The 17098-nt window shown below is 42.5% G+C and overlaps 1 protein-coding gene across 9 annotated transcripts in view; it reads left to right on the forward strand.

Moving 5' to 3' along the window:
• Positions 1–17098, forward strand: part of grm7 (glutamate metabotropic receptor 7) — a 124834-nt gene that overhangs the window by 92172 nt on the left and 15564 nt on the right. For all 9 annotated transcript variants that reach the window (XM_027001868.3, XM_027001867.3, XM_027001866.3 and 6 more), the window contains 2 exons: positions 275–414; positions 9656–10591. In XM_027001868.3, the coding sequence (XP_026857669.3) occupies positions 275–414; positions 9656–10591 (1076 nt within the window). The remainder of the gene's footprint in view (positions 1–274; positions 415–9655; positions 10592–17098) is intronic.

A 17098-nucleotide genomic window follows, 5' to 3' on the forward strand; every position in this document is an offset into this window, starting at 1 on the left:
GTAATAAACAAGGAGAGATTAGAGAGTGCATGGTTTGACTTCTGCTGGGGAAGGTGTTTGCGTTTCTGTCTCTGGGCTTGTGAAGCACAGTCCACGTGAAAACAGAGCGGCTCTTTCAACTTTCCCTTCTCCTGTGCTCCCCACATCTTACTTGATCCTCATGCAGCATGCAATCATGCCATCTCTGCGGAGAGGGAATGTTCTAGAATATTGCCATGCAATGTGCTGATCACTGGAAGCCAAAATGTAATAGGCTGTACTTTTTTTTTTCTAGGGAGTGCTGGAACATCTGTCACGTTCAATCACAATGGAGATGCTCCAGGCCGCTATGACCTGTTCCAGTACCAGATGAACAATAACAGCTCCCCGGGGTACAGAGTAATCGGCCAGTGGACAGAAACACTCCAGCTCAATGTGAGTACACCTGATCAGGAATGGTACTGGGTCATTTTTGCCTCCCAACTTTTGCTAAGAATGGGCTCACATTTGAGCAGTGCTTTTTTTGTATCTGGACAACTGATTAAAGAGGAGGTGGGAAAAAAAAACATCAATCAATATCAGTCATGAATAAACAATGACATCTCTAGCTGTTAATGAGGCCAAACACTAAATAATTCACTTTAATTATCTGTGATATACTCCATATGTGGGGATCTTATATTTGTTACATATTATGGTTTCTGCTGCCTGTTCTTTTGGTTCTACCAGACCCAGAAGGTTTTGGGTTCTGCAGACACAGCAACGGACCGCAATTGAGCATGGCAGTCAAAGAATATAATTATGTCCTAATAATTGTGAGGGGCATATTTTTTTTAAAGAAGGCATACAGTGCTTTAATAGGCAGAGTGCCAGCAGATGGTGACCGCATCCTGAACCTCAGGCTTTACAATAACATATATGTAGGGGCTCAGTCCTTTGGAGCTCATCCTATTATACAGCAAGTGCATCAGTTGAATTACTTAGGCAGACATGCCCCCGGTCTACAGGGCCTTGTGTTCTGTACTGATGCCAAGAAACCTCGTCACTCCGTTGACAGGGAGCATGTGTAGGAAGAAACTGATGTTTGCCTGCCCGTTGAATACAAATAGGGTGTAAATCTCCTGTGCAGCATGGGGAATCATAATATACATCACTCTGAATGAAATCATTTTACCGTTATCGGGCTGGGCTATGACATCAAATCGACATCTGATTGCTCCCCAGTCTAGGACCGGGCAAACGGTAGCATGGCGGACACCGATGAGCTCTTAAATAAGCAGAAATCTGCAGTAACACCCTTCTGCACCATCAAAACTGTCCTGGACATACTGAAATTGTGGAAGCACCCTGAAGGACTGCTGATTCATAATGAGTTTTGATCATATCATTGTGTCTCTTAAGCACTAAGAGCTAATCTGCTTCATAATTAAGGTTGAGAGAAACGAGTTATACTGGGAAAAAAAGATTACATGGGATATGCCCTCCCAGCGGTACTTTTCTGTGGTAACAATAGTCTGTTTCATCATCTGATGGACCACTAGGGATTTACTTCTCCCAGATCACCATAAGATCATTGGACTGGATTTATATTAGATTCAGTTTTGAACGTGGAAACATAATACGGGTGTCACTGAACAAACTTTGTGTGTGATATCTTTCAAATGCAGCCAGTGCAACACAATGCTAAATGTGGCTTTACCAAACCATATTAATTAAGATGCAAAGATCCTACATAACAGTCAACATAAATATGCTTTTTTTGGATGCACATGTTTATTGGTTAGTAATAGATCTATGCATGCAAGGCAAGGAATGTGCAAAATTCAGTTGTCTAGATGGCCAACCATAAACACTGTAAACACCTGCACAGTCTAAGGTCCCCTACAGTACAGAACACTCATGCACATGTTATATTGTTGTTTATATGAAGTGTCATTTCTTTACCAAAACTGGAAGAATGTGTAATGTGTATTCCTAATATGTATTGTCAATGAGCTCTGATTGTTATGTTTATTCAGATATGCCAGACTTATATTATATTTTCCATTCAGCCAATCTCAGGATATCTGCTAGCAGTCCCCCAGCTCTTTTTTTTGTTTGTTTGTGAGAAGACAAAGATTAAGTACATTTAATATTATACCCTGGGATGTTATATACCAAGTGTTGATCTGTCTCTAGGCCCGAGTGCCATCAAAAATGGATTCAGCTTGCTTTGTGGGAACCCTTATTCACACACTATGAGAGAATATCGAGTGAGAGAGAGACCAACATCGTTCTGCCAGGGTGTGATTCACATCTACTGGACGCCACTGAGTCACGAACAGAGTTTAGTACAGTCATCGCTAAGGAACGCCCCCAGCTCCCACGACAAATGTCACTTGCGCATCACACCACAACCCCCCCATCCCCAACCTTGCAAGCAACAAATATGTAGCATCAAAAACAACAAAAGGGTTCAGCTAGCAACAAACCTAGACATTGCAGTTTGCAGAGTTTCTGCGTCTGCGGTTTTAAGACAAAGCAGAAGGAGAACCGGAACGCTCGTTCTCTGTTGAGTGACTTCTGCCTTGCTTTCCGAGCCCAGGCTGCCACAGATGGTCACACTACCAGCACCCCTGGTGGTGAGGAAATAATCCCGCCCCCCCGACTGAGATATCGGACATGCACGGCAACAGGCCTACTGGATTGACACCTTTTCCTTACTGGCTTTGGGATAAAAGCTAGAGCCTAAGGTCACTCCTAGGAAAGAAAAAGGAAAAAAAAAAAATGCAGGGAATGACGGGTAGATGTGCCTTTTACGAAATAAGACCTGATTACTCAGAAGCCGCAGTGGATATGCGAGGGAGCTCTCGCCTGCTTTGCACACGCTGCAAACACATTAATAATTAACCAGGTTATGCAATTGTGATTTGCAGAGATTTGCATTTCCTTAAAAAGCCTTGCAATCTAAAATGGCAGGGAGAAGGCGTCGGGGGAATTTTGGTGGGCAGCTTCGCCGCCGTCTATTCAAGCATCCTGGTAAATCTAAACCAGCTACTTCATCTCCACACAGATTCATCCTGAGCAGAGAGTTTTATGATTCAAATTTTTCTATAACTTTTTGAAAAGCAAGCAGAGCTTTTATGAAATCTTCATCGGTACTGTGATGGGGTTATCTAATGGAATGGGGCGTATGTGCACCATCTCATCCGTGAAACAACTGGCCCCCTCAAATGCCATGCTTGCAAGAAGTCAGATGGAGACCCATGGAGACATGTCCTAGGTGCTCTGACCTCATCATCATCATCATCATCATGCATATCAGAGATCATATATTTTTAGCCTATAAAAAAAAACATGGACAAAGGAGACAGTTCCAGATACCATTAAAAAGATGAAAACACAGAAAGGATTCTGACCTCTAGACCTTGCTGAATGATTCCTTCATGATGTGAGGAACCATGACAGCACATGCAGTAATACAAACCAGCAGATCAGGTTCAGATCCCTAAATATTCAGCTGTGGAAACCTGCTATTCTGGATTTTGCTGAATAAATAAGTAAGCCCCCACTGTGCCCAACAGATCTATGATCATGCACTCACAGTCTAGCTTTCTGCTGTGTATGCGTTTTTGTCAAGGAAGTGTTTTTTGTGTGTGTGTGTTCTTCATGGAACTTCTTTAAAATGGTTCTACCAGATATGTATTTTAAAAAGAATCAAGAAATAGTTCTACCAGGTTTTCTTTTAATAGCTCATACATCCTAATGCATGTAGCCAAGTAAGTTTACCTCTGCCCAGAAGCAAGAAAATGAACAAACAGAAGCTCTGTTAAAGAGCCTTAAACAGCAGTAGAAGGATAATGAGATTTTCATTTTTGGATAGTATTGCCTCCTAGATGCCTTTAAAAACCTTGCAGACACAATTGCTGGGGTAGAACCTCTGTCCATAATTTTTGTTTCAAATTTGGGTTCATAGCACCCATGCTATTAAGCACTATTAGTGTATGTAAGATTAACATGCAGGGAGATATTAAAGGCCCCAGTGAACCTAATTTAATTCCAAGACAATTAATGGAAGGTATTTACACAAATTGAACATCAAGCGTGACACAAAACAGTGCATTGTTTGAAAACAAGCCCAGCCATCCATTGCTTATTTTAATTAGCTTATCATTGGATAGTTTCCCTAATTCAAATAGGGGGAAATTATTCACTTCCCTTGAGACTAAGCCAAAATTTGATTGGACTCCAAGACCAAAATCTTTAGGTTGTGGGCTATTTACAGCCATCTGGGGTTGTAGTTCCATTGACTTCACCATTCTTAGGGATTACTGGAGCATTTCAGGGTTCCTTAGGGCAATCTTGAGCTTTTCTTTTTCCTTGTAATTGGTGAGATGGCAGTGAAAGTTGGTATTAATGGTCAGAGATGCATTGATTGTTTCTGGCTGCAGCTGAGACAAGCTGGGTTGCACTCAGACGTCATGTCGTCTGTGTCATGTCAGACGTCTGTGTGCGGCAGCTTCAGGTCTTGCCTTGTAGTCAAATGAAAGAGATAAATGAATGTCTTCCCTTTGTGCCTAAACAGTTAGAAAGATTCAAAATTAAGGTATAAGCCAATCACAACACCTCAAATGTTGTCTTTTCTGAGGTTTTGGTGATTGCTGTTAGTATTTTTGACCATCCCTGATTTGTTTCCATAGTGTCTAATCTTACTCTTTGGTCACTCTGGTCACTTTTGGCAGTGAGGGAACCCTTCAAAGAGCTATTTTCTTTCTACAGAATACTTAATTACTGTGGCAAACAGTCACATGAGAAAGCAGCCAAGCATCCTCAGAGTGTCAGATTGAATTTGTGACAAGAGCTGACATGACTGAGGACTGAATGCTCACTGTTTGACAAACCAAAGACAATTACCATGTTTGACAGTTCCGAACAACCTCATCATTTTGTGAGCCTATAATAATTGCGTTCACGCCTAATGTGTATGTGTGTGGGTGGCTTAATTGGGGGGGAGGGGGGTATAACAAATAAACAATACCATGGCTTCTATTAGCATAAAGTAGCAAACTCACTTGGCGTAGACGAATCCATTTCAGCCTGTCGCACATGTGCCGATAAGGGAGAAGGGACTCTAGCATGACGCCTGTGTGTGCACCTCGGCAACTAATGGCCCGTACCATGTGAGCTGAGGAGGAGGTAAAGAATTAAAGGAGCCACACTCAAGGCCAAGGACATGGATCTTGCCCTGTATCCATGGCAACACCACTGTTAATCTCATTAGGATTTCCATACTGTGATTAATTATGAGCATTAGAATGAGAGTACTGTAGCCCCCAAAGTCCACATAATGAACTGCACCTTAACGGCTGGTAGAAAAATTGCTCTGGGTTGGGAATAGATATCAAGCTAATTGCCGTGGCAACCCCCCATATCCACCCCAAGAAGGGTCAGACAGAAGACTCCACATCTTGGCATCCTCACCCCATGCCAAGACCATGCCTGCCCCCTACCTGTGATGCTCCTTCTGTTTGGCAGGTCACGCCCCAAAACTAACCCAAGTTCCATCAGCTCAGCAGCCAGCGCTCGGGTCTTGGCTGTGTTAAGCCCTCTGACCGCAACACGCATCGCGATGGAAAAACACACGCAGGGGAGAGACAGGGGACAAGCTTCGGGGCAGGGGGCATTAATGCTTGGTTTCCAAGCAACTACAGAGATTGACTAGAAAACTATGACAGTGCAAGAGTTAATAATACTAACAGAAGAGACAGCTTGCTTTTGTCTTGCAGGCCTTTCGGCCCCCGACGTGGAGCCCAATTATTATGCTGTAGAAATAAATTAGGAATAAGAAGTAATGACTTCTCCAAAGCATCAGGAATAGACCTCAGGAAGGCCATACTGCATGGTCTGCGATAAGACAATAAGGTGCCTTTTTTTTTTTTTTTTTTCTTGTTGGATTATGAGAACTTGTTCCACCTGCAATGAACAACGACTAGGAAGTAGTTCATGAGTTACAACAATCCTCCTGGTTGCGATGTACAACCCTCAGATGTCATTCAGATGTAGTGGAATTTCCTAGATCCTCCAGGGCTTCTCCCATCCCTGTGCATTCAGCTAATACTGAGTTCAAATAGAAGTAGAAAAGCCTCTGTGTCTGGACGAGCCCCTGAGAAGGTCACCAGACTTGTTGAATGTGGCATGTCTCTGCGGGGGAGCATTTAATTTGCTAATCATGCAGGTGTGGAAGTCTCCCTTAGCCCGGCTTTTAATGGTATTTAAATTGCCACCTGACCTGTGACGCCCTCACTGACCGCGCTGCTGATTTATTGGTAACCAGGCTTGACGTCAGACACAAGCAAAGGCTGGCCGGCCCTGATAAGGGCAGGCAGGCTGTGGGCATGACGATGGCGGGTGGGCAGAGCCTCCACTGCAAACCCCCACCCCCCGGTGTTGCAAGAAACACTCTAGAATACTCTAGAACTTTAGAGCACAGGCCAGTGTCTACAAGCCTGTTCATATATAAGTGATGCAGTAGATTAAAACTGAAAGCTTCCTGAGGCAGACACTCTCTTTGCAGGAAGTAATGTTGCAAGATGAGGGGAATCCTGACTATTTCTGAGCCAAACGTTTAGTGAGACATCTTGTCATATTCATTTGGATACATTAATTTGGGTGTTCTGTGCTTTTTTTTACCTAACCTATTACTCAGGTCGTCAGAGACACTCTGGCATTGTGAGGTCATAGTGTATGTATATTAAGTATATATATATATATATATATATATATATATATATATATATATATATATATATATATATATATATATATATATATATATACACAGTGAATGTAATAAATACTTTATAACATTATCACTCAGAGCCAATATGAATACTAATTATGACCAGCATTAAGTAATATGACAAAATCTTGTGCCTTACACAGTGGGGCTCTTTCTGTGGCTCTTTCATTCGCATTCCACATCATAATCTGTAGGATCTGTCACTTACTGACCAATAACTGACTCCTGCTCTAGTGGTGTGACCAGGACTGGGCAGGTCCAGGACTCCCTTCATTGTAGTTTTCCTCATGACCCCACCCACCATCCATCCTGGTGTAGTCGGCCCAGCCTGGTCCTCCGGCTCTCAGGGGTCACTGTTCTCGTCAATAGGAGATTGCGTCTCAAATGGAATCAGACGATGGAGTCTGATGGTGTCTTATGCTTGACAGAAAACTCCACCTTTGGCGCCACAGTGCGCTTCCTGTAAGTGGTTTGAAATGAGACGTGAGGTTTTTCACAGTCGAGGAAAACATGCCCTTTGATGGAAAAGAAGTGCTTTTGCTTTACCAGTGGTTTGGTAGAAGCGCACAAATAAGGGGTTCGCCGCATGCAAACAGGTCTGATTTTGGGAGTCGTGGTCAAACGCGGCTCTTGACTGTAACATCATCCGAGAGAAGACATATTAATAATTCAAATCCCAAGCTGTGTGCATTCAGTCAGATAAACAGATATGTGCTGTTGGAGGTAAATAATTGATTCTGCTGTGGATTGCCACTGTTGGTGCTGTGAGCTCACGAGAGCATGGTTGTGTTTTCATCTGTGCATGCACACCACTACGCTCCCGCAATATGGCTCAGGCTGTCAGCCGGCGTCCCAGGCTTATGTAACGGAGACCATTTGAAATGCAAAAACGTGGCTTCATGGCTACCTGTGTTGAGGGGGCAGAGGGGGAGGGTGTGGGTTTAATGGTCTGTTACACTGATGTTTGGGCTATGCGCTTCATTTGAAGCACTCTGGAAGTAGTTTTTCTGTGTGTGTGTGTGTGCGCGCGCGCGCGTATCTGTGCGTGTGCGCATAGGTGTGCGCACACGTGTGTTTAATGAGTTTTCTATGGCTATGAAAATGCTCTGAGTGGGAGTGATGTTATGTGTGATAAAAGCAATACAGCAAGAGAAAAGAGAGAGAAAGACAGAGAGATAGATAGAGAGAGAGAGAGAGAGAGAGAGACATGGCAACACAGAGAAACAAAGGATACTTCACACAAAGAGCACCTCCCCACAAAACCAGATCCAGCAGACTCCCGAAAGAAGACGTGTCCTGTGTCCCGTGTTCTTCCTGCTGCTGAGCGAGCACACACGGGTGTCTGTGAGGCTAGATTAAAGGAAGTGTGCCGGGGTTTGGCTTTTGTTCCAATGCCAGAATGTCTGTCCACGTCCGATCAGGCAGCGCGCTGAGCGTGGCAGCCTGTCACACGCAGCTTTTCTTTCTGCTCTCTCCAGGTGTCACTCTTCAGTGCACACCGTTGCCAAGGAGAAGCAGAAGAACTCGCCAGTACCAATAATAAACACTGGTTGACAATAGTGACGGCTAATAGTGTGTGTCTAGGGACTTAATTACTACTGACTGCTCTAAGGTACCGCTGCGTAGACAGGAGACAGGAGAATTTGGTTGTATGATTAATATTGATTCCAATATTGATTGAAATGCTCTTGGATTTTATTCAACGAACATTATCAAGACATTAATGTTTTAGTTTTAATGATTTTTTTTTTTTTACTACTACTATTATTATTATTATTATTATTAGTAGTAGTAGTAGTAGTAGTAGTAGTTGTAGTATTTAATGAATGTATTTAATTTTATTCACATAATTCTTGTTTGTTAAAAAATGTGTATGTGTATTGTGTGAATGCAAAGTATTTTTTTGCTTATTTTATTTTAAAAATGCAAAGTGGGGTCAAACCTCTGTTATTAATCAAAGGAGTGGTTGGTGTCAGTGTTCCGTTCAGTTAATGAATTAAAAGCATCTGGAAATAGTTCACCTTATGTAATGCAGTTTAATTACTTCTCTTAAAAATCACATTTTATTTCTCACACTACCCCTGTGTATGTTTTCATTATAATCAGTACTGCCTCCATGGAGACTGTTGCTTAAAATGACAGGAATCTTTTTTCTAAATTACTTTTGAAATCATAGCTGGTTAAATAATAAGGCTAGAAGAAATATTTAAAGGGAACAAATGTTACACAATCTTGAACTAATGTCTGGAAAAGTCATTCTATTTAATATAAATGTAATGTGCAAGTCTGGTGCTCAGTTTTCCTTACTAGTAACTGTATTTAATCTCATCTTATGTAATTGGCTTATGCTGATTTTTTGTTAATTCATTTACTTTTCATTTACAGCACAAAATAATGCTTTTTAAAATGGTTTAAAATGCAGTATTTTCTCTAAAGAAATAACACTGAATGAAAACCACTAATTCACATTTGTTGCCGCAACTCATGCTGTTGCTCCTTAAAAAGTAGGCACCTGTCACACTCCTGTGAGATTCCCAGTAACAGATGTAACAGATGCGTTTGTGTATTGTTAAAAATGCCACAAATACACGCTGACCAGACGGCACAGGGTGATGAATTCCTCTTGAGCATTTGCATATGAAAAATTTGCAAAGAAAAAACAAATGGCAGAACCCAAAGGCAAGCCAACAGAACAAGTTGCACACATTCTTTTACAGTGTTGTTCTACGTATTCTTCCCAGGAAGTCCTAATGTGAGATCAGAAATGAGCGGTTTTTCTGTTTGTTCTGTTTTTCTGTTCTAAGGCCTAACATGTCGTCATGCTCCAAAGAGTCTATATGTTATAAAGCTCGTGCAGCTTCATGAGAGTGATGCTTGTCCGTTCCTTTCCTCTCGCAGGTGGAAGACATGCAGTGGCCGACTGGTGAGCTCGATGTCCCCGGCTCCGTCTGCAGCCTGCCCTGCAGGACGGGCCAGAGGAAGAAGACGGTAAAGGGCATGCCCTGCTGCTGGCACTGCGAGCCATGCGATGGCTACCAGTACCAGTACGACGAGACCACATGCAAGCTGTGCGCCTACAACATGCGGCCCAACGGCAACCGCACCGGGTGCCAGCCCATCCCCATCGTGAAGCTGGAGTGGCACTCACCCTGGGCTGTCATCCCCGTCTTCCTGGCCATGCTGGGAATCATTGCCACCATCTTTGTCATGGCAACATTCGTGCGCTACAATGATACGCCCATCGTGCGTGCGTCGGGCCGGGAGCTGAGTTACGTCCTCCTCATGGGGATCTTCCTGTGTTACATCATCACCTTTGTGATGATTGCCAAGCCCGACGTGGCTGTGTGCTCCTTCCGACGCATTTTCCTTGGCCTGGGCATGTGCATCAGCTATGCGGCGTTACTGACTAAGACAAACCGCATCTACCGCATCTTCGAGGAGGGGAAGAAGTCAGTGACCCCACCCAGGCTGATCAGCCCCACTTCTCAGTTAGCCATAACATCTAGCCTCATTTCTGTGCAGCTGCTTGGCGTCTTCATATGGTTCGGCGTGGATCCGCCCAACACCATCATCGACTATGATGAACAGAAGACCATCAACCCTGACAAGGCCCGAGGGGTGCTCAAATGCGACATCACAGACCTGCAAATCATTTGCTCGCTTGGATACAGTATTCTGTTGATGGTCACATGCACGGTTTACGCCATCAAGACGCGAGGAGTTCCCGAGAACTTCAATGAGGCCAAGCCCATCGGCTTCACCATGTACACCACGTGCATCGTGTGGCTGGCTTTCATTCCCATATTCTTTGGCACAGCTCAGTCTGCAGAGAAGGTAAAGCATGCATTGTACTGTTCCATGACAGGGAAGCTTTGATGTGTGTAGAACAAGTTTTGATTTTTTAAAATTCGCAGTCAAGTGCAACAACAGGTGGTGTGACAATATAGTCTTTTAAGTCAGTACGTTATCAAGTCAGCGAGATGACAGCTAGTAAAACCTAGCAGCGTGACAGGTGCCAATGCGCCCCATCTCATCTCTTTTGGAGTAATGTCAGCATGGCCGTTCTTTGTGTAGGCTGAAGGGGATGATCCCACAACAGTGAAGTGAGGGGCCTCTTCTTCCTGGTGAAGCACAACCCTCAGAGAAACCACCCGAGTGAATTTAGTTACAGTTTCAAAAAATCTAAATGCCATCATTCGTTTCTTTTTTTGGTCTTTTACATTTATATGAGTGTGACTATTCCTTGTGCCATTATTCCCTCTAAGGAAAGCAACCACGGTTATGTATCACTTTTAGCTCCATTTCAGATCCATTTGCAGGCAGATGTTACTGTAATGGCTCTGCTTTGTAATACCTGTTAGCAGCAGGCAATCCAGATTCTGGCTTTTTTACCTCTAAAGCAATCATCCATTTTTCATCCTTTCAGACAATATGAAAAAATTAGATATAAATTTTAGGAGATAGGCGGAAGTGTGATGTTCTCATTGGGTGGAAGGGCTGACAGGTATTAATGACTCAGTTAAAAGATCAGAAGCAAATGTCCCTCCACATAGCCTTTTTTATTCCATTACCATAAGGACACATGCTCATTATCTGCACGCTTGAAGAATGGGTCTGTTTGTCCTCATCTGAATAGCTGAACCAAAAAGCAATTACTTCAAGAACAGGGTAGCAAAGGAACCAACTGATTCCAGAGCAGATGGCACATTTAATAGCGATGGACTTGGGAAGTTCAATCAAATGGCTGTCGTCAATACAATGAGCAATTTAAAAGCCAGTTCCTCTCTTGCCATACAGGATTTTCTCATATTTCAGATAAACTCCCTAAGAAGTCCTCCATACACTGTACCGGTACACACAAAAAAACAGAATAGGAACCTGACTAGATACATTTAAAAGGCTTTGCCTCCGATGTGCCATTACTTTGAGCCAGTACGGAGTCTGAGGAGCTAAAGATGAAGCTCGGTCCTAGGAAATGAGAGCCAAGCTCGTTAGTGGGGCCAGGGGCTCGACTGTAGCCGAGACAAGCCACGCGTGGCCTCCTGACGTCAGCTGGAGCCCCAGCAGAGTGGAAAAGTAACGCCCCTGCCTGCGCTGCTTGTCACGCCTTACCTGGCAAGCTCGCTCCTGAATACAAATGACACTAAGCTGCTCTCACACTGGTAAGGCAGCAGGGGTTCTAATGAGTGAGAGTGTGTGGATGTGTGTTTGGGGGTGGGACTGTGTGCATGTTTGAAAGGGTGAGTCAGATACACAAAGCACAAGGGGATTTCTGAATTGCCAAAGCCTAGCCATGTCTCACCAGCACAAAAAATAATGACTTCACCTAGCTATGCAAGCACCGAAGGCACATGTCAGGGAAGATAAACAAGGAATTTACCAGGCGGTGGAGAAATTAATTGCACAGTGAATAGCCTGTAGTACCTGGTGCAGCCCAGAAGACAACTCGATTTTTTATTAAAGGCAATTTTAGATGTTTTCATAGTGAATGTCTGACTAGCATCAGTGCAACTGTCATGAGCTGTAATTGCTGGCACTTTTTCCTCTGTTAAAGGTAAGCAGTCAACTGAGAGACATAAAAAACCCTTGTTTTAGTGCCGATGATGGTGGAAATCATAATTTAGAGTAAATTAAGTGTCAAATGCTTTGGCCCTCTTTACGTAATGTGCTGCCATGTCAAGTTTGTCACACTGTTTACTCTCCCTTTCTAGATGATTGGATACCTTTTGCAGCAGCAGGAATAATTAGAACCATGTAGCGAAGGATACAGCAGAGAGCAGAACGATCTGAACAGCAGAGAGAGCAACTACACATCACAGCAGTATAGCAAAGACTTGACTTAACAAGTAAAGTAGATCTAGTGCCCTAGAAAGTTCTCTCTAGAATAATTGTAGTCTCGGGGCCCACTGAGTGTTGTCACAAAAGATCCTTAAATGTTTTTAAAGCAAAATGGACACTGCAGCAATCAGCTCCTAAATTAGGTTGAATGTGATATGACAATGTGACAAAAATATGCTTGTGCACTGCCCTGTCAAATAGGCATCACCTATCCTGCTTGTTTATAATGAAAATACCCTCCATGGGTTACCACCAAACACGGTAAACAGGAAAATGTGTCACTGGATGAACTAAAATGTGAAGAATATTAAACACTCAGGGAAAAAAGCATTCACTTCAGGTCAGATTTAAGGAACCCTTCTTGATACATCAGTGGCTTTGAGCTAAAAAAAAAAAAACAGTGAATAATGGTGATAAAACAATTGTGAAATAATTCCTGATAAAACAATTGTGAAATAATTCCTGATGATGGCAATTTAATTAGAGACTTAAATATGTATTGGTTTGGTCACTGCAAATGTTGGGGGGGGGGGGGGGGGTTTACCTGCAATTTATACTGTGCTTAGTAGCACATGAAAATGCCCATATAAGCATGAATACATTGTAATTAAATGGAAACAGACAGGAGGGCATGGCAGAGTGCCCAGCAGGGCTCGCTGTTCTGCAACAGGGGTCGTCTCTCCCTTCTGTCTGCAGTGGCACTTTGCTAGTGTTCAGTACCGCACTGACTCTGATTCCATCTTAGTGCCACCCTACTGACTCTGACCCTATTCTAGAGCCCAGTATCACTGACACTGACCCTGTGCAAGAGCACTACCTTACTGACTCTGAGGCAAAATTTAGGTGAGCAAAGATGACATTAATGAACATAGCCGAGACCTTGGCTGAAAGGAAAGCAGGGTTTGCAAGGGCAGAATTTATTAGTCTGTCTACACTTAGAGTTGAACCTACAGCAGGAATTGCCTGTTTCCTGTCTACGTAAAATATTGATTTACTGTTTTTTTGTGTGAAAACAGGTATTTTGTCATTTAATAAGTAGTTGCTTAGTAATGTGTGATATGGAAGATTTTTCATCAGTAGATTGGAGCATTCAGAAACATAACGAAATTAAATTTACAATTTAGCATTTGGATACTAGTAGTTTAATACTGTCAGTAATGATACTTATTTATACTCCTGTCAGTGGAAGAAAAAAGACAAAGACAGTTCTCAGGAATTTTTGGAAACATTTAAATTTACAGGATTTTCAAAGAAATTCCAATTTCTTCTGTCGCTATGTAGTTTGAAAAGAGGATAAGACCTATGTCTGAGAATCATATTGCTCTCCTTTTAAAAGCTATAATCAAAAGTTATATACACTTCTCAAGTTCTCTTGGTCAGCGCAAGGGCCTCTTCTGGACAGCATAGAAAGACCTTCATTCATCGAACTTAAACTTTCAATGAATTCACAGAGAATTTCAGTGAAGTTAGTTGCCTGAGGAACAGGTGTCCGGAAGCGTGTTGCTCAGAGAGGGACTAGCGAAAGGGCTGGCCTCGCATCTTTGCTGAGCTTCCCACTGGGCCGAGCATCAGCAGAGGCAGTCGACAATTCCACGCCGCTTCAGAGAAATCCCATGCTGAAACTGAAGGTGTTTCATTAGCACCGTGCTAGCAATGCCAGTGTTAACCTGTCCCCTGCCATAAGCTGTAAGTCATTTCTGATGCTACACAAGTTTGATTCGAACGATTGATCCCATCACATGCATGGCAAATAATATCAAATGAAGCTGCATGCAGTTTGAAGGAATAGGAGTCTCATTTTGACAGATCAAATAATCCTTTTTTTTTCCCTGCCAATTGTTCAGTATGCCAATTTTAGACCAGTTAAGAAACCAGTACTAAACCAGTACTAAAAAGACATCAGTTCTTGGTCCCTGGCCTGTTTACAATAGGCTTATCTTTCTTGATTTGTAACACCACAAAATGTAAGAAGCTCGCCAAGATCAATATGAAACAGGATAAACTGCAAAAAATGTATGGTAAAAAAATGTAAATGGACAGTAAAAAATGAATGGATGTAAAGATGACATCCATTAAGGCATGTGAGTATCTCACTGTGTATGGCCACTGGAAGTGGCAGAGAGCAGTTTTTCTTGATTTACCTACCACCATGTGTCACCTGCGCTGGGCCTGGCGGGAGCCTTGGAGCCTTCTCGATGTGGAACACCTGCCACCCAGTAATATTGCAGTCAAAGGAGAAAAGATGACCCAGTGGTCAGGTCCCATCTGGTATCCCGCCTCCTCTGCCCCCCAGTCAGAGTACAGTATTCATTTATTAGCCCTCCTCCTTCTCATTCTCTCTTCCCATGACACCTTATACCTGGGTACCCCCCCGCCGGCTTTTATTTTTTTTTTTTTTTTTTTTTTTTTTTTTACATAAGACTAATAGCCTGGCTATATTTGACCATGCCATTAGTCACGAAGCTGGCTGGCCAGGGATGTGGTTGTACAGACCTAGGCTTTAAATGGTAAATTATCTTATCCCTCAGCAGGGAATTCAGAAGAAGGAGTGTTTATAGATACTCTTTTTGACAGCTGGAAGGGGTTTATATTACCTAACAAGACTAACATACATATGTGCAACATATATCAACACAGCAAATAATAACACACGTAGAGGCCAGATATGTTGTATCATGTTCATCAATATGGTTCCACTGTAGTCTATACTAAAGGATCTGGTGTGGTTTTATTTATATAGATATAAATATACATTCTTGTATTTACTGTACATATTGTAACATTGTTCAGATGCAAAATGAATGTAGCTGAGCTTAACAATTAAGTATCAGGATCACTGAATGTCTGTAAACACCAAGCACCAGGATCCAGGCTCCAGTACCATGGACAGCACTTATGCTAACTTAACTGAGAATACTCAGTGTGCTGACGTTAAGACAGCTCTTATAACAAACCAAAACAACGGTCTGCAAATCTAAGATGGGTTCTCACCATTGCTGAGATTTGTTTTTCTATTCTTGACAGCTTAGAATGAATTGGTTTCGCTGCAGTGCGATGACTCAAGAAAAACCAGGCTCATCTGCATTTCTAAAACAAATATCCTTCTGGAAAAAAAGTAAAGCAGAGAAGCAATATAGGTCACATCACAAAGAGCACAAATGTGTTACCTCTGAGACTTATACCTCTGCGTTAGATTACAGCAACTCGAAGCTTCCCTGACACTATTTGAATATGCAAATGCACATATGCATATTTTTGCATAAGTCCTCCCCTCATGGGTGGTTGAGAATATCTGAACACTGCAGAGGGTGAGAGAGAGAGTTTGGTTACATATTAATATGACATAATACCAGCCCCTGCGTGGCAGTAATAACACCTGCTTGAGAGTGTGTGTAATGGACAGATATGGGAGAGTAATCTGTAGGCTATATCTTTAGGCCCCTTCAGTCAGAATGCAAATGCTATAGACGTAATTCAGACAGAAGAGGCCTGATGTGAGCTTTAAGCAGACATTGACATATGCCATCTGGAGCTCTATTTATATCTTCCTATTGTTTTGTCAAGGCTGAGAGTAAATATCTTTCATAGATCACAGTTCCATGCACCTGGCTGTAAAAGCCTGAGTCCATCGCAAAGCTGAAACTATTCTTGCAATTTAGGGACTCTGGATTTAAACCAATACCTTAAATAATTTCTATTGGCCTCTTAGGCTAGAGGCTTCTTATTTCGTTCTTCATCTTAAACATATTATTCAGTAAGTACTGTGAATTATTCAGTAAACATATTAAAACTAATATGAAAGGTGTTTAGTTACAAAAGTGAGGAATGAAAATATGGACTCACCTGTGGGTCCTAGAAGTTTAGGGGTGTCTTGATTTATGGATTTAAGCATTGACATATGGCCTTCTATGTCTTTAAGCTACTGATATTAAATAACCAAAAACATTCACAACACTGCTGCAAAGCCATTTCAATATATTTGCCCATACCCACATATGCAATTAAGTTGGTTTTGTTCCTACATTACAGTACAGTACATTACACTGCAGTACAGTCAGTACTGTACTCTATTTAGACACCACTGTTAAGCAGCAGCATGTGTGTTCCAAGCTGGCTGCTAACTCTTTGTGTGTCCTGCACACAAAATCAGTTGAGGGACCATGCGGAGGAATCTCCCATATAAAAGCATAAGCGTACTTCAGGGTTAGGGAAAGCCAGCACAGCCAGTGAGCTGAACTATATGCTAATCAGAGGTCTATATCTTTCCAATTCTGCTGAAATAGAGCAACGGCAGCCTCATGCTGTCTAACAGCAGTTCAGAAGCTGCCGATTCAGAAGTTCCTAACTTCCATACTCTCGACAGCAGCGAAGCACTACAGTGAACCTGGCATAAATTCGAATGCTGTCTTTGCCAATGCATCTGTCTGATCACGGTCACCTCCACCGGCAACAGCACAAAACAAAGAAAGGGCTGTAAATGTTTGATATCTGTCAAGGTTCCTG

Source organism: Electrophorus electricus, chromosome 22 (assembly GCF_041902795.1).
Source record: "Electrophorus electricus isolate QZ-2024a chromosome 22, ASM4190279v1, whole genome shotgun sequence".
In the NCBI taxonomy this organism is placed as follows: Eukaryota; Metazoa; Chordata; class Actinopteri; order Gymnotiformes; family Gymnotidae; genus Electrophorus; species Electrophorus electricus.